This window comes from Rhipicephalus sanguineus, unplaced genomic scaffold (genome assembly GCF_013339695.2).
Source record: "Rhipicephalus sanguineus isolate Rsan-2018 unplaced genomic scaffold, BIME_Rsan_1.4 Seq52, whole genome shotgun sequence".
In the NCBI taxonomy this organism is placed as follows: Eukaryota; Metazoa; Arthropoda; class Arachnida; order Ixodida; family Ixodidae; genus Rhipicephalus; species Rhipicephalus sanguineus.
The window spans coordinates 36,272-59,719 of record NW_023615423.1 but is presented as its reverse complement, the minus strand read 5'-3'; the positions used below and the strand labels follow the sequence as shown (position 1 = coordinate 59,719).

The window sequence follows — 23,448 nt, the reverse complement described above, 5'->3', positions numbered from 1 at the left end:
TTTTACTCAACAACATAGCATATGCCAGACATTATCCAAACACAGTTCATGAAAAGCTGACTTGTACATGTTAAAAAAAATAAGTAACTGATTACAATTACTTCCTTTAAAATGTAACTGATTACAGTGGTCAATTACAGGCCCAGGAAAGTAACTGAGCCATTAAAAAAATGTAATCAATTACTTTTGCATTACTTTCCTTCAAAATTTTATTGCCATAACACAATAGCACAAGTTCACTAAACTACAATGAACTATTGCGGCTTGCATGGTAGAGAGAAGGCTGGAAGCTTGTGTGAAGGCTGGGATGGGAGGCTTACTGTGGATACCGTGTTATAGTGTTACACGTTAACTTTTAACAGGAGTTGTTTTTCAAAGTTGTCGTCGCTGATTCTTCCACGTTTCCTCGTTAAGGGGAAACTTTAACAACTCGAGGAAAAAACTTAAGGCTCAAATTTTTCCACAGTATTTTTTGTAATCAAACAGGCATTAACAGCCGCACCTACCTGTCTGAACCACCCTATGTTTCAACTAGGCACGACCACTCCAAGAAAGTACGCGCATACAGTTGCAGCACAAATCATTTTTCCAGGTCTTTTTTTCCACACACTGTACGAGATTGGAACTTGTCCTGCCTAAATGCGAGCTAAGCCAACTTAAAGTTCATGTGTACGTATGTACGTTCAGTGTGTGTTCTTACTGGTGGTGGGTCTTTAATATATCAGCGTCTTAAGGTGTTGAAAAGAACAGATTCCACCATAGCTTCAACAACACTTTATTTTAAGTGCTGCATGAAAACTGCCATTACAGAACATCACAGTGGGCATGGAGAGGACAAAGCATTGAAATCCAGCGCGCGATCCACAAAATGGAAAAAAACATGAAACAAGTGATTATGTAGAAGCAATGAAACATAATCGAACATTGACTAGGATATGTAGAGCAGGATTAAACGCAGATGAAAATATAATGACAATAAGTTGGTAAACACCTCATCAATACAATGAAGTGCCAAGAATGGATAAACAGACAATGCCTTAGTGTGTTTTGACAAATATTTTAAGTAATGAACGGAAATTGGTAATTTCGAATAACCTTTTTTTTTTTTTCATAGCATGTGTTATGCTGAAACCTGTGTCACATACCGCTGAAGCGCTCTGTACAGAGTCCAAAAATCCCACACTTTTCGGATAAATATTGGAGAAGTGAAAGTGAGATAGAACTCATACAAATTCTGTAGGCTTCGTACAAGACACATGCCAAACATGAAGGATCATGGGACCACACATGAAATCATTTCCGAAGGAATATTACCAAATTTTGCTGAAACAGTTGCTAAAGTAGATGAGAAAAAAGATTTATAACTCAGACCTATGAATGAAGAAGAAAAAGATGCTGCTAATTATAGTCGTAGAAAAAAATAGAAAGATATCACTGTCATCTGTGCTTGAACCAGTGTTGAATATACCAGGCCAATGCTGAATACATAATACAAGTTTCTGAGTCACTTAGGCATTACCACTCCATCTCACACTCGAACACAGAACTGCAGTAATGTGAAAGCTTTATGTAACTGGTGCACTGACTTGGTCCAATCATGCTTTTCTTTTTCTAACATTTCATTCACATCGTTATTCAAAAGGTGTCTCTAACCAATACCCAAAACACCCCTCATCACAACAGCAGCAGCAAGCCCTACAGCAACACGCAATCATGACCTAATGAGAATGCATACATTCCCAATGAACTTGCATAACTTTCAAGTTTGTTGAATATGGCTCACGAAACATTGCATCTTGCACCTTTCAACAGCCATTTATACATTGCATAGCTCTTATTCGTGCTTACACAAAGATAACAATATTAAAGAAAACAATGATCATAGTCTTACATCTGAGACAAAGAATGATATTGTGCCTTCAAGCCAACCTTTGACAATTAATAAAAAGTGGGATTATTTTGGAGAGATAAATATTAGTACTCTCCAGTAACATGTATTTGACTAAGTATATTGACGTGAACGGCTGCACACGCAGATTTGATTTAGGCCACGGAAAATGGACGGCATTAAAGCAGCGTGACTACAATGGCGCAGCTTTGATAACCAGATGTTTCTAATGCTAACACATTTATCTGCATAACTTACTGATTGTCAAAATAAAGCCATAAGCAAAACACATCAACAGGCAGCCTCATATAACATACGCAGATACACAACATGCGCGTGACCAGTCACAAATATAAAAATATAGCAGTAAAAATTCCAGACATTTCAGCACAGTCTTTCACAGATTCTGCACACAGCAGCTATATCTCCTATTGCATTTACTGTATAATAATATTCCGCATTATAAAGGTAATGCATCAGCCTGGGAATTTTACGGCTATGTTCAGTGAAATATTGATGGCAGACCTAACATATGATAGACACTGCAATTGTATTCAAGAGGTGGCAGCGGTAGACTGGGCTCATTAGTGGGTATTAGAAATGCATGCGCATCCACAACAGCGTTGTGCACGTAAAAACACCATGTTTGGCAAAGTGCACCTAAGAATTTCTGCAAGCGCACTTTAAGGGAAATGTGGCATTCTTGCGCATGCAAGGCAGTTACAGATGCAGCATATGCAGTGCTAAAACTCACTTATTATCATGAGGCCTTACGAGCCTTTCTTTAGCAACATTATCATTATCATGAGGTACTACTTCACAATTTTACAACTTCTGTGCTCCTGAAAATGCATTCTCAACTTAACGTTAACGTCAACCTTGAAACGACAATGAAACTTAGGTTTGGCAACAACGGTTATACAGTCGAAACCTGATACGTCAAATCTGAAGGGAATCGCAATGTTCAATATACTGGAGCTGGAAGCTTTTTGACGTTTGCGTAGTAGAGCGCTTTAGACAGTTTCGCGACCTCAATGAAAACATGTGGCTCACGTGCACTAACTCTCTACTACACCAGAATGACAAGCACGTTTGTTGTTTCAGTGTGTGAAAAATCTCGTTCAGTGTTTTCATGAAAGAGAAAGGCACATTATGCCTAAGGACTTAATACTTGAAATTTTGCATGCAGCTTCGGACATTTGTCTGCTTACAAAATTGCGGTTATGCGCAAGAAAAGGTGTTAAAAATTTACCAGCTTTTCAGCAACGTGGCATACCTACATCATGACATCCAGCCAATTTTTTTATCAGGAGGTATGCAGCTTTGTAGTGTATGTTTTGCAATGTGACAGATGTACACGGTGGTCATCTGATAACATCACACAAACTGTGTGCAACAGCCTGCACAGCTGTCATCCACACTTCAAAAATTTGCAGAAGTGTGATGTCAGAAAACTGACTAAATCTTTATCTAATGCAGGAGCAGCATTGCAATGACGAAACGTGCACAAGCTTTTGGCATGTTTTTGTTTTTGCAACAGCTTTCTGAACAAGCTTTCTGTACCTTCTGCGTTTTGACATTGTCCAGCTAATAACTGCAAGAATATCATCTTTCTGCAAGCTAACCCCACTGACAGCCCTTCACGTAATGAATCAATGTTTTAAGTGATAGAAAAAATAAGCGGCTACAGTTGTGGCATTTTCAAGAATGCCAGTCATAAACAGCTAGTGACTGAATACATTTAAGGAATCGTCCGGTCATTCATAAAATTTTCTTAGGTTTGCAAAGTGAAAAAGTGTGGTTTGACAGGCTGAGAGAGACGGAAATAGTTGACGAGATTCGAGATCCCTTCGTCTCTTTTGTCCTGTCAACAAAGATGACTCAACAGCCTTATTAACATCAAAAATCTCATAATAATTTATTCCAAAAAACTTGCGTTCTGCAGTAAAACAACTGCTTGCATGTTTATACAAAATATTACACAACACAAAAGTAAAAAGTTAAAAGTAAAAAGGAGCACACATGACAGCATTTTACTATTCTTTGGAATATTTAAAAACCACCTTGGTCTCCCAATGTACAACTGCATAAAATGATGTCCATTTAATATACCTAACATGAAGCAATATGTATGATTAAATTACTTGGTTGACATCCCCCGAGATGATTATAAAAATGGGCACCTTGCCATCTGCCTGCAATACAAGAACTGCAACGCAAAACAAGGGATACGTTAAACAACCCTGAAACAATGCAATGTACGAGTCATACTTACACCGGAATAGAACTTTCAGAAACACTATACAATGCTTTAAGCAGAACAAACCATAGTAGCACGCAGTGGTGCAACAATGTTGGGGCAACGTTCGGGATGTTAAGGCAACATACTGGCAACGTTGCGTGAACAATTGGTGATATTAGGGAAACCGAGCCTGAAAGTGAATATAATCTCAACTACACAGTACTGCCAGTGGCAACATTTTCTTTTGCCAGAAAACTGCCTCCGATACATCTTGTGAGAGAAGAAACATTATCTCGGGACTGACACACCTCACTACTGAGGTGGCCAGTGTCACCTCAAGCTGCTACTGGCAGCTTTTCTTGCCTGTTCATCCTCGCAACGCAGTTGCAAAATCAATTCGTCAATTCAATTCACCTTCCTACATGAACTAGGCCACACATCATAAACATACAGTTCTAAATAAGACATGCGCAACACTTCTGCACTCACTTGGAACGAAAAAAGACCTACATCCTGATACACTTTCATACTTAAGGCATCTATCTTCTTACACAACAAAATCACAGTGCACTGCCACCAGGAGGTGGTATCTTGCGTGTCGCCGCAAAACTTGGCAACAGTAAGCTCACCCACTTTGCTCCACCATACATCACATTCCTAAGGTTCCACCAGCGAGACATCTGCAGCATCTCGAAAATGTGCTCAATGCTGTTATTCCAAAACGTCTTAAACATGCGCTCAGCGCTGTTATAGCAAAACGTCTCGAACATGCGCCCAGCGCATTTACTCCGAAACATCAGACCGATCGCAAACGCAGAAAAACTAGCACCGCAGAAAGCCTACAGCACTGCAGTCATGCACAAACATGACATAAGGCAATGCACCGTCAGCCACACAGCGTCTCATCGCAAATTGGCGAGAGCAGAAGGCCCGAAGCTTTCGTTATCACAGTAAGATGCAAGAGGAATTTTCCAACTTCGACGTACTTGTCTCGCTTTGCATAAGTAAGGCATATGTAGAAGACTTCTGTGAAAGTTCCTTCAGTTCGAAAGACATTCCACTTAACTTAAGGTCATCAAAGGAATGACCAAGATGCTGGTCTTTCACTACAACTTAATATTGCTGCAGTGATTTGGGTAAACTTGCGAACATCTGTTGATTTTTTTTCTTGTTTGAAGCTGTCCTGCCCAAGCTTAGAACAGCAGAAGCAATACAGATAAACAAGGAGCAATCGGAGTGTGAAACTCTAAACCAGCAAACTCGATTTGAGCAGCTACACATACACACACGTGAATACGTGCACACATCATCATGAATATAGTAACCAAGCTTGTACATGTGATTTTTTTGCAGAAAGATGAATCTTGTAAATCAAATCTCATCGCATCTGCCTGGCACTTTCATGCATGCCTATTGTTACGCTGACGTTATTGCAAGCTTGAAACTTCCAGAAAGCTTGACGCGGACTCTGGAGCTTTCATTTTAGATGCAGCTTGGTGCAACCTTCTACGCCCGCCAAGTTGCGGTGAGAGCGCAGGCAATTCTGGCGGCGGGGTTTGGCGGGCTTTCCAAAGCTTACAAAGCCAGAACTAGAAAGGACACCACTTTCGGAAGCAGCCAACAGGGGCCTCGGTCGTTGTGTCTCGCTGCGACCTCGCAAACGCCAGGAAGATCTGCTCGAGTGTCGTGTCGCTTACGATGTAGTCTTCGAAAGAGAGCTCCTGCTTCAGGGTCTCCAGGGTCTCGAAAAGTTGGCTCCACCTTAGGCTGGTGTCAGTGACGTGGAAGTGGAGCAAGGCCTGCATAGAGAAAGGAGGAGAAGATGACCAAAAAATTGGCCGTGTATCTGCGTGCTTCGCTGCAAATGTAATCGAAAGACGATAGTCTTCTGCCATTTATGTTTTGCCTTGCCTCAGACAGCGGCTCCTCTATGTTGAATCGGCCGCATCTGGCTGGCATTGGTAAAATAGAGGAGGCGCTGCATGAGATATGGACGCCATCTGGCAGTGGCATCGGGAAACGTGAGCTTGTGCAGAACCCAGGGCCACTGCCAGGTGGCAGCACCATATCGTCAGCAGAGGGTTTTTTCGTGCACAGCGTCGCATTTTAAGCGCAGCCTAAGAAACACTGGCAGAGGGCTTTTTCGTGCATAGCGTCACATTTTCAGCGACGCTATGGGTCTTTAGAATTACGTATCTATGTATTTTCTAGTAAAGAAACACACCACTTAATACTTACGTATTGATGTTGCGCCTCAGATATGCGTAATATTTGCTTTTTGATTGACAGTGTTCACAAGTATGAACACAGCTACCAGTCCAAGATGGCTGGGCATTCAGCAAGTGCTTAAACTTTGGCCGGGTGGCTGAATCGTGATGATTAACAGACAGACCAAAATTTCTGCCTTGAAGTATCCCAAGAACGACTATTGTCTTTAAAGGTATGGCACTGTGAGGATACCATATATAGTAGGACCCTCATTAAATGGAACCTGAAGGGACCAGGAAAATATTGAGGAAAGCAGAGTTAGTAGTTGGTACGAATGCATTGTGAAATAGCACAAAAAACACACAAGGGACACAGGCAAAAGAGACGACACAGACGCTAACTTTCAACTGACGCTTATCTTTTCGGAAAGACAACATATACATACAAACAATTGGTCGTGCGCAGTGACTCCGTCCAACAGCAAAACCTAATCAACATTTCACTTTCTCACTTACAGCCTTAGGACCAGCAAACCTAGTTCCTTATCCGACAGGGATAAAGATGGGTGGCTTATGCACTTATCTTCCAACCGTGCTATGAAAAAAGTTTCGGCTACCTCTGTAGCTGTTCGATCGCTGTGCTGAAATAATATGGTTGCATCATCAAAACACAGGGTACATTTACTGTGCAGTGAAGGAACAGGTGGCTACTTGGCCTGCATTTTAAGGAAGAATGGTGTTCATGAAGTCGAACGTTTATGCAAGGTCCAGGTTGTCCGACATACCATTAAGTTTGCAGAATGCAACAAGAGGGGTGTTGTGTACCAATTACCAATGTCATGTGGTCACACTTCTGTCGCTTAAGGTTCGAATGTTAGGTTCGAAGTGAATTTGAAACGAATAGTGATTTGGTCGAATAATTTCGAATCGAGTAGTTCGAATGGCATATATCACATACAGTAAAGGAAAATGAGCATGCCTATTTGTCATGACCCGACTAACCTGCCCAATATTTTTGAAAATTGTAACAAGGCATGTGCAAATGTCACTCTTTTGTTCAAAGTGAAGTGGAAGAAACTTTGAAAAGTAGCAGGATTTGAATTTTACACTCAAACCTCATTATAACAAAGTTGCACCTGCCACGAAAATAACTTCGTTATATCCGAAAATTCGTTATAAACGTTTCTTTGTAACACTGTAGCTATGACAAGACTGTTCTTCATTCACTTCGTTATATCCGTTTTCGTTATAACGAAGTTTGAGTGTAGTAGGATGCAAGCGATAACCAATAAAATATGTTACGTTTTAAAATTTGCTATACTTAGACAAATAAGCCCATATAACAAGCTTTTAAACTTGTATTATTAATCGGTATTCACTGATTTCGAATACTGTCATACATTCGAAGTGCTCGAATATTCACACATGCCCTGCGAAACGGAGCGTAGTTGCCATGCTAATTCACCTGGTGACTGTCCCTGAGGACGCAGTTGCCCGGAAACTTGGCAAGCATGGCGTTGGAGATGGTCGACGCTGCGTTGGAGCTGGCCGCCTGCTCCTGCCCCATCTTGACGATGACAGTGAAGCCCTCGCCAAACTTGGACTTGAGGTGCTGTGTCGATCCAAGGCACCGGAAGGACCCGTTAACCATGATGGATATCCTCTGGCAAAGGGCCTCGCACTCCTCCATGCTGAAGTATGCCAGACATCAGAGAAGAAGGATCAGTGAGTGGAACAGGCAATTGAACACCAGTGTATCATCTCAATAGACAGCCTTTTTTCTTGAAAAACCTGAATGTTACAGTGTTCCGGAATGTTTCAGTTTCTTATTATGCTTGTTTGCTGTGCTTCCGTGTAAACTGTCCTGACTATTCTTTCATTGCTTAATTCTCGTTATATGTCATATTTATAGATTGTATAAGGAGTGCTTTAGTTCTTGGGTACGTATGTTTTCTTTTTCCACCCCTGTGATAGCCCAAATGGGGCTGACAGTATAATAAAATGAGATGAATGAAAAAAAATTGCGGGCAGTTTGCACTAAGTCGCGCAAGGCTTGGCACAGCAAAGCACGGACCCGTCGCCGCTCGGACTCCCCGTCGACCGACCCGTCTAGCTTCGAGATGCGCGGCTTCCTCATCGGGAGTACACAGCCTGGCTATGCACCATAGAGCGGAGTTTGTGTGTGATGTATCCATCGGTGGGCGTGGCTTAGCTACTGAGCGTGTGGCTTGTCCAGGTGGCATGTGGTCGCAGCAAATGCTTGCTTCCTCTTTCTTTGTCTCTTAAACGAATGCATTTCTTAGTCGGGGGTTGTCGTGCGTCCCTGGTCCGTCGCCGCTCGGAGCTGCGCCGCGCCTCCCCGTCGAGCGCCGACGGAGCCGTCTAGGGCGCTCGCTTGCGGAGCGAGCTCCGCGATGCGCGGCTTCCTCATCGGGACGCGTCTCCGTACGAGGACATGTACAGCCTACACCGGAGACAGGCTTTGTGGTACCGTGTTCACCACCTCGCTCAGGACGCCGTTGCCGCGAGCGGACGCGGCTATGGAAAGTTGCGTGCGCTCCAAACCCTCTGTCCCATTGTCTTGGTCGGCGACTTCAACGGTGCGCAAGAAGAGGGCGTGGCTGGTGGAGTACATGCAGACCAAGCACTCTACGCATTGTCTCTCTGCCTCCGACAACACGCCTCACTACCATTCACGGGAGGCATTGATTGTCTTTACGAGAAACTGGTCTTTTTCCTACCTCTACTTCTCTCTCTCTTTCGTTGATGTTCTCTCGGTCTCTCTCTCTACCTCTTTCTGCATTTCTTTCTCTCTATTTCTCTCTTTCTCATTCTTTCTGTGCCACGCTGTACTCTCTCCCCTCCTCCTCACCATCACATCTATCCTCCTTGCACTCACTTCCCTTTCCCACCTCCTTGCTACACTATACTATACAACGTTATGCTATGCTCCAATTGCATGCCTGGATAGCCGAGTGGTTAGGAAGCTCACCTTCGAATCGAGGGTACGCAGGTTTGAATCTTACCTCGTGAATAATTTTTTTTCGGCAAGAATTTTGCTATCCCTCTTTTTTAAATATTTTCTTTCCGTCTCTGTTTGTTTCTTTTCTTTTCTTTCTTTTTTCTTTTTTTCTTCCTCTCTCGCTCTTTCTCTGTACTCATTCTCGGGTAGCTGAACAGTGGCACATACCTGTTAAGATGATGGCAGTTTTCTGCAATCGACTTGCAAGGAACAATTTGCTAAACAGCTTTGCTGTTAATAAGTATAGGTTGACGGAGAGCTGTGCAGCAGAGAAATTATGTACTAACAGTACTGAAGGCAATAAACCAAGTACTGGTGAAGGACGAAGACTACCAGCCATGTTGACTTGCTTGCCTCCATGTTGCCTTCATTTTTGGGCACACTCTTGATGTACGTACAATTTTTGGCAGTGCGAGCATTCGGGTATGATGTGTTGTTTTATTGTGTATTTGCGCAGAGAGGAGAGAGAGTCAGCAAATCAGTTCTTTAGCAGAAATAGTTCTGGTAGGTTACCTTGGATTGCATCGTGTTGGGTTTTGCAACGTAAAGGAATCACGAAAATTGGTGAATACCTGAGCAAAGCGTTCACAGAAACAAAACACTCATCTACAATCATGTGGAGCAAGCAGCAAAAGTACTGACCTGTGACTGGTGAGGATGACGGCAGCACCCATGAGCTTCTGCACGTCGTCGAGCCCCTGCCAGATCTTGCGCCGTGCTGCTGGGTCCACGCCTGCTGTGGGTTCGTCGAGGAACACCACCGGAGGGTTGCCGATCAGTGCCATGGCGATGGAGAGCTTGCGCCGACTCCCACCACTTCATCGAGAAGATGGAGAAAGAGAACGGTGCCGTCTAATATGAAAACCGCTACTCTAGAATTACAGTTGAACCTTGACATAGTGAACACTGATACTAAAGGGAGTTATTGGTCACAGCGAAGTAAATACGAATTTTGGTTGGTCACGCTTCACTTCAGTGACATTTATTCTTCTTATAACGAAACGAAAAATGGGAGAGCCGTCGCAATATCATCTGTAACGAAGAAACTTAGTTTGCACGTGGCTCAGAAATCGAAAGGCAGCATAAAAATCAAGATAAATATTCAGAGAGAATTTACAACCATATTCCTTTTTTTTTTTCAAAATGTGAAATTGAAATTGTGTTGTTAGACAACTGCTTTGTGCACAGTCTCGATTGTGCTGAATTTTCGAGTTTCTACCGCCAAATGCAACTTCTACTCTGCAGCCATTGGACAAGGGCATTTTGCAGGCGTTTTTGTATGCAGAATTTTTGCGCGAGTCAGACTGCCGGTTTATCTGCACTGTTACAACGAATATTGGATATACCGAACTAATTTATGGTCTCGAGGCTGCTTCATTATAACAAGGTTCAACTGTAGCGTTGTCTGCTTTGGAGACAACAGAGAGCTGCAGAGGAAACAGATTCATTTTTTATAAAAAGGAATGCTTTTCAGTTAAATACAAAAGAGTTGAAGAAAAACGTCGATGAACTTAGCACAGGATCACCACCTCTCTGGGGTAATCACAGTGCCATTTAAGCTAATCTGATTAAGACCAGTCTGGAACACCGTTTGTCCAGCGCTTCTACAATCAAATCCGGATCCAAATCCGAAGGCAAGCTCAAGAAAGTTCGATACGGAACACAAGCTTCAAATAGCGGTAAGCTCCCCAGCATAACAGTTCACTATTTTGTGCAATCTACACGACTCACTGCATAAACGTCTTGCAGTGAAGCTTACTAAAGCAAGCCTATTACTATGAAGGGCAAATAAGACCCTTACTACTTGAGCCATCAATATTTTCAGACACACATTTTGCCATTCTTTCCTCCACTACATGCAGTTGCCTTCAGTACACTGTCTGACAGTGTCCGCCAAAACAGTAATGCTTTTGTTGGCAGGAATATTTCCAACAACGCGAGAGGCAATCATGTTACTGTTAAGGGGTAGTTGCAGGGGTTCCATGCAGTGCAGCGTACAGTATATTGAAAATGGCAGAGCATGCTTTTAGTGCACACACAGCGAAGTACTATACTTTTGCATGATATTTATATGGGCATGTTGCAGTTACTGTTTGATATAGATATCAATTAGGGGTGTGCGAATATTCGAAAGTTTCGAATATTCGTCGAATATTGCATTAGAAATATTCGTATTCGATTCGAAAATCGTGTAGTATTCGAAAAGTTTCGAATATTGGATAACTTCGAATATTCGATAACTTCGAATATTCCAAAAATTCGAATATGCGATTCGATTATCATGCATAAAATAACTTGTCTTCCACATTTCTGCTGCGTTCGTATCGCTAAAAACGTTGCCGAGAGGGGCGATGCACATCGCAAGTACACGGAGGCACGATATCTGCCTGCGACGAGCGCCCCAATACGTATGATTTATTGCTGGTGCATCTCTGACGTGCAGCGCTGCTGGCGATCATGTAACCGTACATTTTCAATATTATGTGGCCGTAACGTACCGCACTACCACTCGTTCACTATGCGGAACCACTTCTGAAGAAAGACAGTGACCCACGTGACTGGTGGCGGACTGTGGGCACCTTCAGACACCCCAGTCTGGCAAAGCTTTGCCCCATGTAACTCCCTATACAAGCCACTTCTGTTCCAAGCGAGCGTGCCTTTTCAGTGGCAGGGGGGGGGGGTGTCTCTGTTAGAAGGGAGCGCCTGCTGCCTGATCATGTGGAGCAACTCATATTTCTTCACGATAACATGTAGACATTACTTTCATTGTGCCGTGATATTCGCTTGTGTTGTGATGTGCATAGTGCTAGCCTGGACATTGTGTTCTGGAGATAGCAGTGTATGTTGTGTTGCCAGTCAGGCTGTTAATGTTTTTTTTTTTTCAAATAGCTACATGTTAAATAAAATATTGTTACTGTGGAGGCATTTTTCCTTTGATATTCGATATTCGAAGGTGGATATTCGTATTCGATTCGTATTCGAAAAATTTGATATTCGCACACCCCTAATATTAATACAATATACAGGTTCCACATACAGTAAAATTCCGAGCAAGCGCCCGTCCCTCAGCAGGTTGAAATTACAGGCAAAGTATAGAGGGGGGAGGGCGCTTTCCTGGAACAGCACTAAAATACAAAACGGTGGCTGCAAAGTTTTTCTACCAGAAAAAAACACACTGCACATAGACTTTCTCAGAAGTGGTATCACTCTTGTTCGTGACACAATGCATTACAAAGACTCACAAACACAAGAACCACAAAGAAACCGCAATCAGGCCGAGGAAAGCATGGCATAGAAGCTCCTCCAACGATGAGCCAATGCAACAGCTCTGAGCAACAGACACAAATCTTGGAGGCCTTACTTTTGCTGACCACGCTGTCATAGGTGTCATCTTAAAATGCAGATCTTGAAGGCCATCCTTTTGCGGGTTCAACTTTACATGACTGTAAGGCTTGCCAGTTGTATATGTGTTATATAGCGTCTGCCAGTACAAAAGCAAGATATACAAGAAGCATACCTGTAAGCTTCTGTAGGCTTGTCGGCATGGGCTTGCAGGTCTGCTAGGTTGATCATGTAGTTGACGACTGAAGGAACACGGTGATTGGGCACGCCTCGGATGAGCGCAAACAACTCCAAGGTCTCTCGCCCAGTCAGTCTGTCTATTTGGGCATCAAACTGTGGGCAGTAGCCAATATTGGACTGAAACTGGAAGTGGAAAGAAAAAGTCCGTCTTCCATTTCTGGGACTGTACAGAAACTGTAGCGTTTCATTTTTTGAGGCACGCCAACTGTATAACCTGTAGAACTCTACACCTGTAAAAGGTTATTTTACTGTTCCATTTCACATTGTTTCCGACTGTCCAGTGGGTATCAAAAGTTTAGAGACCCTAAGGTCTGGGAAAACATTGAATTTCCCAGAAATTTGTGACTGTATTAGGCCTAACTGCACAGTACATGGTGTTGGCGCGTTTCAAAACAGACCAGAAATCTGAATTCAAGGCTTTCTCCGACGCAGTGAGAATATTCAGCTGTTCCTTGTGTCTGGTGGCCTATAAATTTTCGACACTACTGTACAAGCAACAACAATGCAAAACAGTGATGACGACATGGTAGTGATGGCAAATGATGTTGTAGGTGAAAGTCAAGAAGACACTTCCCAAAAAATAGTAACATTATGTAACCAGTGGAGCAGTGAAGTGCAGTGCTGTCACGAGTGATGGTGACAAAAGGAAAAAGGACATCCTTGTTAGTATGATCGAAGCTTATATGTGCAGAAATGACACGCCTGAGAAAGCTTGGTGAAATCTTCGGCAAAGCCATTTGTTATTGCTATGTCAAACATATTGCACATGGCACTTAAGTAATGATCTGTTTCTTCCAGAAAGTGTGAAAGGAAACTTGCTCCATTGTGGTTGTTGCCAATGCAAGAAGAAAAAACACTCGAGGATAGCAGTGAAACAGGTAGTGTGCTGTAGCAGAAGTTTTCAGGAAGATTGGAGACAGTTGCAGTGGCGTAAATCCAGAAAAATCACAATGGGGGACACACATCAGACCATGGCGGCCATTTTGTTTCTATACATAAGGGTTGAATTCTTATTTACGTAAGAATTAAACCATGCTTTCAAATAAAACTTTAAAAATGAGCATGGGGTCCCAGCTCGAGCAATTGCATTATTCTATAGAGTCCTCTTTGAACCAGTCGAGCGGCTTTTACGATTGTTATAGTCTGGCACAACTGAGAAGTATTCAACAAAGGTACACACTAAAAAATAATCAGCCTTTACAAAAAATTGAATGCGCTATACTTAACTGTCAAGTAATTCAAGTATATGATGTTCCAAAGCTAAATTTCAAGGGGGACACTTGCAAGGGGTGTCCCCCCCAGCCTGAACACAAGGGGGGTCAGGACCCCCCTGACCCCCCCTCATGATTTACGCCAATGGCCAGTTGACAGAAGCCTAGGCCGGTTTGAATATTCCAGCGCTTCGAATATCTAAATGAATATTACACTACTTGAATTTGCGTTGACACAAATTAGTTAGAAGTTTCCGAAATTTCGGGGCATTCGAAATGAACAAATAGATGTGCTTCACCGCATGTAACCCACTTGAGAAAAAAAAAAAAAGAAAACGCCAGGCCTGCGCAGAAAGCGCAGCACAGTCACAGCGAAAGCTGGAAGAGTGGCATTTCTAGAGTCTATTGTAAACTCTCTTGGGGCTACTAATACAAGTACACTTGCAAGGTACCCACTATGCCATAAATCAATGTTTGTGAAGTTTGGAAGCACCGACTACACCACTATTCATCATTTTGTGGAGGAGTGAGGTACCCGCTACACATCTGTAAGGCATTATGTGCACTTTGTTGGTGCAGTGGCTGATGACGATGAAGAATTATGGCCACGGTGTTAGAATAGGTTAGGTGTACCGACGCTCCGACTCCGCCGCGCAGCCTCCCCGCCGAACACGGAGACGGGCTTCGAATTCTTTCTGACAGGCTGCGCTGGGTGTATCGAGGCTTGAGGTCAGCCCAGCCGCTTCAACGGGGGCTGCGTCGCTTGCAAAGCTGCATTTGCGACAACTCTTCAACTGCTGGCCGTTCGTTTTTTATGAGGGTAACCGCACATATCACTCTGATTTGAAAGTAAATGCACATCAAGAAAATTCAGTGGTGGTAGCCAACAGATGGAAACAGGTGGGAAATATACTCTGCGCTTCTGCGAACAGCGATAATGAGGTTACAGGTGAACACAAATTTCACAAATATTTTAGCTCGTGCACAAATAAGTCCTCCATGGCAAACTGGGGTAATAATCACTGGGTCAGTAGCCGAGCACCTTAGCCACTGATTCACCGTGGCGGAGCCGAACTGGGTTAGTCAAAAAGAAAAAAAGAAAAGGTATTCCCTGCAAAAGAAAGCGGAGGCAAGGGGGGGGGGGGCTTTGACGTATCACTAAATGATGGTTGTCAGAAGAAAGCAACACATTTGACAATGGTAGGTTAGAAATTCCTCTCAAGGGTTGTCGTCCTGCATGCACCATATCGAATGGATTCAACCAGCCGCCTTTGCAACGTTTACACGTGCTGGATGGCGCGTGGTAATGAAGGTTAATGTCCGTTTAACGAGCAGTCCATCATAACTTACCATGTGCCATTCTGATTGGGCATCTCGTTATTCGTCACAGACATACTGTTTGTTGCAGTAGCAGAAGTAGAACTTTGTGCCTTGCTCTGGGTGCACAAACGTGAAATGGTCGTGCTTGTTTCCTTTTCAGCGTCCTAACCATTTGCTTTCCAGTTTCTTCTTTCGGGAATCACAGAAATTGAGAGTGACACCATATTCCGTGACGTCGCTGTCTGACCCGTTAAAACTAACACGCCAAACCAGACGAGGCCCCATTCGTGCACATACGTTATTCGCCAGTCGAAACGCTAGTCGATACGTTCGCCAGCCCAAACTTTCTTTCTCACATGTAAACCCAAGCAACACCGAAAAAATTCGCATGAAGCTTGCAACGCAGCTGTTCAGTCTCAGTGTGGCAAACCATTTAGAATTTTACTCGCAGAAGGGAACGCTTGGCTTAAGCATTGTAAAAGGGACAGTTGATTTTACGGTAAGGATGAATAACCTGTTCGATGCCTTCAACAGCAAGCACCCGAAGGAAGGCCTCAGGGAAGGAAGCAAAGATTTCAGCATCCTAGAATCAACATTGCAATGGCTGAACAACTGGGAGAAAGATGTCAATCTAGGTAAAGTAAATCCTCACAATTTCCTGTCTCAACTGCTGAAGGTATGCGAGTAACAATACTTTCTACAATTCAGCTTTCAAAGTATTTGTTAGAACAGTGTGGCTTTATATATGTGCTAACAGCTAAATTCAACCAGGACATTCTTGAAAAATTTTTTGGTGTATCATTCTACATTCTTTCGTATCGTTTAGCCACACCATACAATACTTGAGCTAAAGCAGCTTTTTCACGCAAAAATATGTAAAATTCGTAGATCGTGCCAATACTGTGATAAACTTTTTGGCGCACCATAACGTATATATCTTGCAGTTCATTTATTTTGAATACATCAAAGAACGGCTTCGTAGCCATTGGTCACAGGCTGTCGCCCACTTTATTGCATTCGCTTTCAATCCTGTATTTTCCGACGTGGGAGCGGCGCGTCACAAGCTAGTGCGCGCCCCGAAAGACCTAAATAGAGTTATTCTATTCCATTACATTAAAGCATTCATCATCTCGCAAATGTTTACAGAATGTGTAAATAAGCGGTTCGTAGTAAAAGATTCTGTAGGGTCACCTGATCTCATATGCGAAATGCCCCTTACGCATGATACCTGCTCTCTATATGATGCTGACCACAAATACATCAATTAATCTTTCGAGGGCAAATGAAGGCTGAGTTCAACACGCGTCACGAAACTGCAGATTTACTTTTGTAGACAAAATACGGGCACGATCGCCTAGGCCACGGTGCTGCCGAGGCCGAAGGTGTTTATGAGTTTCACGCCGCATGCCGAGCCGTCATGCATAAAACACTACTAGGTCTTTATATTTAACTTATGTGTACGATATTACAATACCACACAATCCTCACAGGGCCTTGCGATATCGCTAAAACATCGAACGTTAGAAGTGTCAGGTTTGCGCTGGGTATATCCAGGCCCCCACCGTCCCGCGCGCGCCTCCTTTCGGCAAGAAAGGGAAAGAGGTCCCCGTTTTCTGATTCCAACGCACCGTCGCTCCCCCTAAACTATTCTAACACCGTGATTATGGCTGAGTCCTTTGTAATGGGTTGGAAGCTTTAAATGACCCACTAGTTACGTAATTCACATCGTGTGATGCCCTGTCGTTATTTCACTCTCCTATCACGCTATAGATAACATATATTAACGTGAGAAAAAGAGAGCGAGAGAGGGAAAGAACTTTAATGAGGCCCTGAGGAAATGGATCATGGGGGCCTTATGGGCTTCCTTGGCAACTAATACAAATACACTTGCGATTGTACCCACAACGCTACAAATCATCATAATTTTTGTGAAGTAGGGAAGAAGCCACTATTCCATTTTTCATCATTCTGCGGAGAACCATGGTACCCACTACACATCTGTAAGGCATTATGTGAACTTTGTTGGTGCTGTGCCTGATGACGAAGAATTATGGCTGAGCCCTTTGTAATGGATTGGAAGCATTCAATGACCCACTCGTGCAATTCGCATTGTGTGACGCCTGGCTACAGAATTCGCGTTCTGTGATGCCTGGTTGTTATTTTGCTCTTCTACTATGCTACATTACATATATTAATCTGGTTCCTTCCCAACATGAAGCCTGTATAGGGTCTATTTGCAGAGTTCCAAGCACCGGATGGATCTGTGGTAGAATACTGGGCTCCCATGCAGAGGGCCCAGGTTCAAACTCCGTTCCATCCTGGATATTTTCTCTTATTTCGCGCGATAGTGGTTACGGACACCGGCGGCGGTGGCAAAAAACTACGAAGTTTGAACAAAATGTCACCCCACGTTGCCATTTGAAAGAATGCCTTTCCCATATCCTATATATGGATCATTTCTGAAGGGGATTTGACATCGTGTTCCGAAAAACATATCGATAACGGATTTCTACAATGAGTAAAATCTGGCCGCTGTTTCTGAAATATAATTTTCGTTCCACAGCGAAGTTTCAACTTATAGTGACCGCATGGGTTGTTGCCTCAAGAAAAAAATGCTTAAGAGCACTCCCGTCTCTGTAGCGTACCGGAACAATGCGCTACCAAATGCAATAGGCGAGAGAATAATGCGAGTGCCATTTAGCAAAGCCACAAAACTTCCTTCTGTATGAAGCTGCGGGTTACTAGCGAAAGGCCCGCAGGCGGCGTGTTTAAGACCCCTGCAGTACACAATGAAGAGTACTCACGGATTCAAATGCGACATTAAATTTTTTAGTGTAACGACTTGTATGTGCAATTGCTCGAGATGACCACGTCATGTAGCGACCAATCTGGTCTCTAAAGATATGGTTGGCTCTGATCTACGTGTTCCGAGTTTAAATTACGCCGATATGGCTGGAACTGAAGACGGTAGAAACGAAAACAATGCATTACTTAGCTCTAAATTGTCCTATTTCAATCCGTGAGTACTGCACATACACACTAAACACACTGCCACTCAGATGCCACCTTACCATAGGTATTTTGTCGGTAAACATTAGCAGTCAGACATTACAGGTATCATACAACTTGTATAAGTCGGCAAAATAAACAAGACTGACCCAGACTCGTCAAAAATTAAATATTTTTCGCTTAGGATTCACTCACAATCACCACAATGCTGCTTACCAGGTTCAGTTACGTTCAACAAAGTTTCGATGTGCCTCATGAAAATTCTATTTGCGGGTCAGCGCAAGTTTGATTGAGGAAACTAGCAATTAAGCGTGCTAACCTGTGGCTACTCGTGCACGCAATTAAATCAAAGCAGGAGGGCTCACCTCCAGAAGGTCGTTCTGAAGGCTGGCTTCACCAAGGTACGCATTGCCTGAGCTCATGGGGAGGTCACCGGTGAGCATCCTAAAGGTTGTCGTCTTGCCCGCCCCGTTGACACCAAGCAGACCAAAGCACTCATTCTTGTGCACGGCAAAGGTCAGGTTGTCCACAGCCTACGAAAATTAGGTAATGCGAGACATTTTGTCAAGAACAGTGCGGAATTTTAAAATAAGGACAAAATGCCCAAATGTGCATCCTGTGGGCTGTAGGTGCAGCCCAATCCCTGAGGTCATACCAAGGCTCCTATGCAGGGTCTAATGGTTCAAACTACAGCTAAAACTCGATCTAACGAAACCCAATTTTACAAATTTCCCCAATCTAACGAAGAAATTTCCATTCCTCGGCAGGTACTCATAGGGTTCAATGTTGTCATCAACTGAATTAACGCAGCTTTCATGGCACTGAACTCGATATAACGAAGTTATTCAGGAAATAAATGAGCAAAAATGCACTGATTTCTTTTCAATTTTTAAACAGATGGATTTTCTTTGGACGTGCACTGTAATTCCATCGCATTAAAACATCTAGCCACCCTAGTCACGACATTAGTTTTTGTTTTGGCAAGGCTACATGCCGCAGTCCGTAGTGCTTTTACATATCAAATTCAGCTGACTGGTGCTGGTTTGTTGTCCCTGCAAATACTCCCACAGAAACAAGTGTTCCGAAGAGAGAATAAAAAAAACCACCGTACGGTGGTTGCTTTCGTTATTTCGTGGTTTATGTGACAGACGGCCTTGACTGCATCCTTGGAAATCTCTTGCTCTGCCTGCTCGCACATTAACTGCATTTGTTCTTCCCGTCTTTGAATATCGACAGCTTGCCGTAGCTTCACGTGACCATCTACCTCGTCTGTATCGCCCGGACATGGGAGGAATTCATGCTCAGGCTGCCTACCTTCCTCGATTTTACAAACTTAGCAACTTAACGAAAGAACTCGAGTGCCTCCATGACATCATTGTTAAATCGAGTTTCAGCAGTACTACATTGTGTCCAGCAAACCATTAGTGGCAACACTACTTAACTTTTAGTTTTGGCATCAAAGGTCCGTGTTTTGTGAATTTCTGATGCACCGGCTCACATTTCAAGTGTAAAATTTTCCACATAAGCTGCTCTATATCTAGACCAGTGGCGTAGCCAGGGAGGAGGTTGGAGGGGTTCAACCCCCCCCCCCCTTCTGAAATGTTTTCAATTTCGCATGTGTATGCACATGCATACACATAAACACACGCACGAATGTACAAAAAGTATGGTTGAACCCAAAAGAAATTTGTGGCTAGGCTAATGATCTAGACTATATTTTGTTGCTTCACTTTTATTTCCGTAAGTGATTGAATAAAGTTCTTGTACTTAAAATTAGGCTTTTCACGCAGTCTGAAATTTCATTGGAAATGGTCTTTCGTAGTATATGTACAGCCGCCCAAATCTTTAACTATCGTGCGCGAGTGCCGACATTTTTGTGCGTCAGCGCCGTGCGACGGAGCCAAGTTGCAAACAGGGTGAGATTAAGCGCATGTCCACGAAGCACGTTCAGCTGGGCCCATTATCTGCTTGGCTGTTCCTTCGTGAGAACGTCACCCTGCATGAACTCACTTCAGATGAACAGGCAGCGCGTCTTGCTCGTATCTTATATTCCAAAGATCAGCAAGCAAACGAGAAAATTAAATCCACAGATACGTCACATGCTCCCGCACATGAGATAAGCTGACAAATGTGGATCGTTCATTTGTTATCTGGCGAAGCAAACGCTTTTTTTTTTCCTTGTAAGAGGGGCGCTTACTCTTGGCCTGTTTGCAACTTGGCTCCTTCGTACGGCGCTGACGCACACAAAAGTAGGGCACTCGCGCACGATAGTTAAAGATTTGGGCGGCTGTACAGAGCCCAATATGTTGCATTACCATAAACTGAGCAAGTGCTACTTGCAAATAGATCTATCACTGCGAAAGCGCAGCTGGACAAATCTTACCTGAAGAGACTGGAAGTTCTTCTTCAGGTTGAGCACAACCAGAGCTTCATGTGCCATGCCGCCTCTCTGGACTAACGCTTCGACTGTTGCGCGCTCAGGCCGCCACGTCGTCGTCCTCCGACGTACCCGGTTCGTGGATGCCCATCTCAATATCTGAAAGTGAAACCGTTGCCCCGTCTTAGGGAGCACAGAGTTTATTAAACTACAAACGCGGGTATATCGATCCCTGGTATACTGAAGTAATTGTCTAGAAGTAAAACGTTCAGACAGAATTGCTTGCCTGGTTGGGCTAATTACAGCTTTCGTCATAATCGTACATTCAAAATACCAAAACAACTTACACTATTCCAGAAAGTGAGGCTGCAAAACTCATATGGGGATGGATTACCAGCGATGCTGCATCCGTATTTCTTCTGTAGACACCTGTCCACTCGTTCCTCCATCTTGAGTATGCTGCACCGCCTTGCCATCGGCAGTTTCTCGCAGTGCTTTACATCATACTGCAGCAGCACAAGCACACTACGTAGAGGCAGGCGCTACTGCCGCACTCTTTCCCCTTCTCCCCTACCCTGTCTCTATTCGTGTAGATTACACGGACTGCGAGCTGCCCAGAGATTTGGGACTGCATGGGCTAGAGGTAAACAGCTTTGTAATCAAAAACCTGCCGTCAGTCTATATTCGCTGTTTAAGCAGAGTCAGGAAAAAGTCAAGGAAAGCGTGCCTAGAGTGAAGTGTCAAGTCTCCTATTGTCCCTAGCCTACCCAATTCCACATGCGCCAAAAAAGAACAGCAACGTCCCCTCGTTGTCCCCCCATCTCCAGCTCAACTATAAGAGACACGCAAAAATTGCACCTCGTCATCACTGCAGTCACTATCAATGAAGAAGGAGCAGAGTTGGTTCAGAATCGTCGGAAAAATAAACCCATTTTTTGCTTGGAGTCAATCAAAAGTTACAAGTATTGTCAATGTGGAACATTTTGTACATCCCCTGGGAAATCGCGTATGAAATTTTTGCTCTGTGCTACACATACATAAAAAAACATTCACTGCCACGTTGGTCCTGCCGAATGCTAACCCATGCTTCGCCTTTGCAAGGCTTTTGTCGTATGACATGGCAGTCACTACTCATGTCATCCGTCTACACCAACGAAACAGTACTCTCTTGGCATACGCTGTCAATGAGGACATTGAATCTGAAGGGAATGACATGCCATGAAGTCACATGGTCACATGGTTCAATGACTTTCCTAGTTTTCTTTTTTTTTGTGTGTTTTCTGAATAAAAATTCACTCGAGAGTCAGCGCAAGTCGTGTGCACTTCTTTCATCCTTCGCCTTTTTTGTGAGTGCTGCACAGTCCTAAGCACGGATGCCATATGGAGGAAAAATTGACAAGTTGCACGGCTCACGATGTCAATGGATCAGACTGCAAAGATTTTTCTGCACTCCACAATAGCGAGCAAGTACTTCACACATTGTGTCTGTAAGAAAGCCGCGTTTCACATTGTGCGCACGAGCAGAAGTTCCGTGCACGCGCTCTATGCAAAGTATGAAATGCTGTTCAGGACGTAATGCACACGGAACCATAACTCTTTAATGACGAATTAGAGTGAGTAGGCTTCACTGCAACACAGTCCTGAAATACAGTGAGCAATACTAATAATGGTAACAACTAACCACCACGGGGCTCAATATCTTTTGTATCAAATTGCTAACATACAGAACTATCTTGCAGTCCCCTTCAGATTTGATACATCCGGGTATGACTCTACAGAAAAAGGCTTCAGGCTATCAATGATGCATGCTGACATTACAAATGCTAGAACGCTCCCGCAGGCACGGATGCAGTATTGAGCACAGCACCAACACAGGCCACAAAATGTTTGAAACATAAACGCGAAAGAAGTGAACACGGAATTCCAAGATTACAGTGAGCACTTTTGGGAAAACTGTAACCCACATGCATCATTTTTCAGTTATTTCTTTGCAAAAAGCGCAGTTCACAATGAAACCAAGCTTGAATACTAGCAGCAGCACACGACGTACCTTCGCGGGACCTCTGGCCAGGGATTGACCTGATCCAGTACCAGATGCCATACACGTTGGTCTCGAAGAACCACAGCAGGAGGAACAGAACGATGCCGACGAGGAAGAGGTAGAACATTTCCCGTCCACTTCCCCAGCGATCCATGCCAAACGGCGAGCGGGGGATGAAGCAGTAAGTACCATTGCCACAATCTGCAAGTGACAACAGCAAAGACTGTACTCTTCCCACTGTTAGTGGAAAATACTATGAGTTCAGAGAGGAGCCTGTTGTCTGCCCACTCTACCACTCATAATGCTGCGGCATTCAGGCATCTGAACGTGACCGAAAATAAAATTCACATGAACAGAAGGCAAAAAGTTCACCTTACGGTCAGGAAAGAGAGAGATGAAAGAGAAGAAAGGCAGGAACTAGGCATAAGCAAATAGTGATTTAGTTGAATAATTTCGAATTGAAGAGTAGTCAAGTTTGAATACACTATAACCTCATTATAACACAGTCGCATCTGACACGGAACTAACTTCGTTATATCCAAAAATTCG

At 43.6% G+C, this 23,448-nt stretch overlaps 1 protein-coding gene across 2 annotated transcripts; it reads right to left on the bottom strand.

Moving 5' to 3' along the window:
* Window positions 1-759: 759 nt before the first annotated feature.
* LOC119377628 (phospholipid-transporting ATPase ABCA3) lies at window positions 760-23,117 on the bottom strand. Of its 2 annotated transcripts, none has more exons than XM_037647007.2 (7): window positions 22,909-23,117; window positions 20,865-21,041; window positions 18,847-19,014; window positions 12,877-13,064; window positions 10,002-10,175; window positions 7,803-8,028; window positions 760-5,929 (listed from the first exon to the last, which is right to left on the bottom strand). In XM_037647007.2, exons 1-7 carry the CDS (start codon window positions 23,089-23,091, stop codon window positions 5,720-5,722), a joined length of 1,326 nt encoding a protein of 441 aa, XP_037502935.1. In that variant the 5' UTR covers window positions 23,092-23,117; the 3' UTR covers window positions 760-5,719. The 2 variants fall into 2 exon arrangements, with proteins under 2 accessions (XP_037502935.1, XP_037502936.1); XM_037647008.2 differs by having other exon boundaries at window positions 20,865-21,017.
* Between the last annotated feature and the right edge of the window lie 331 nt (window positions 23,118-23,448).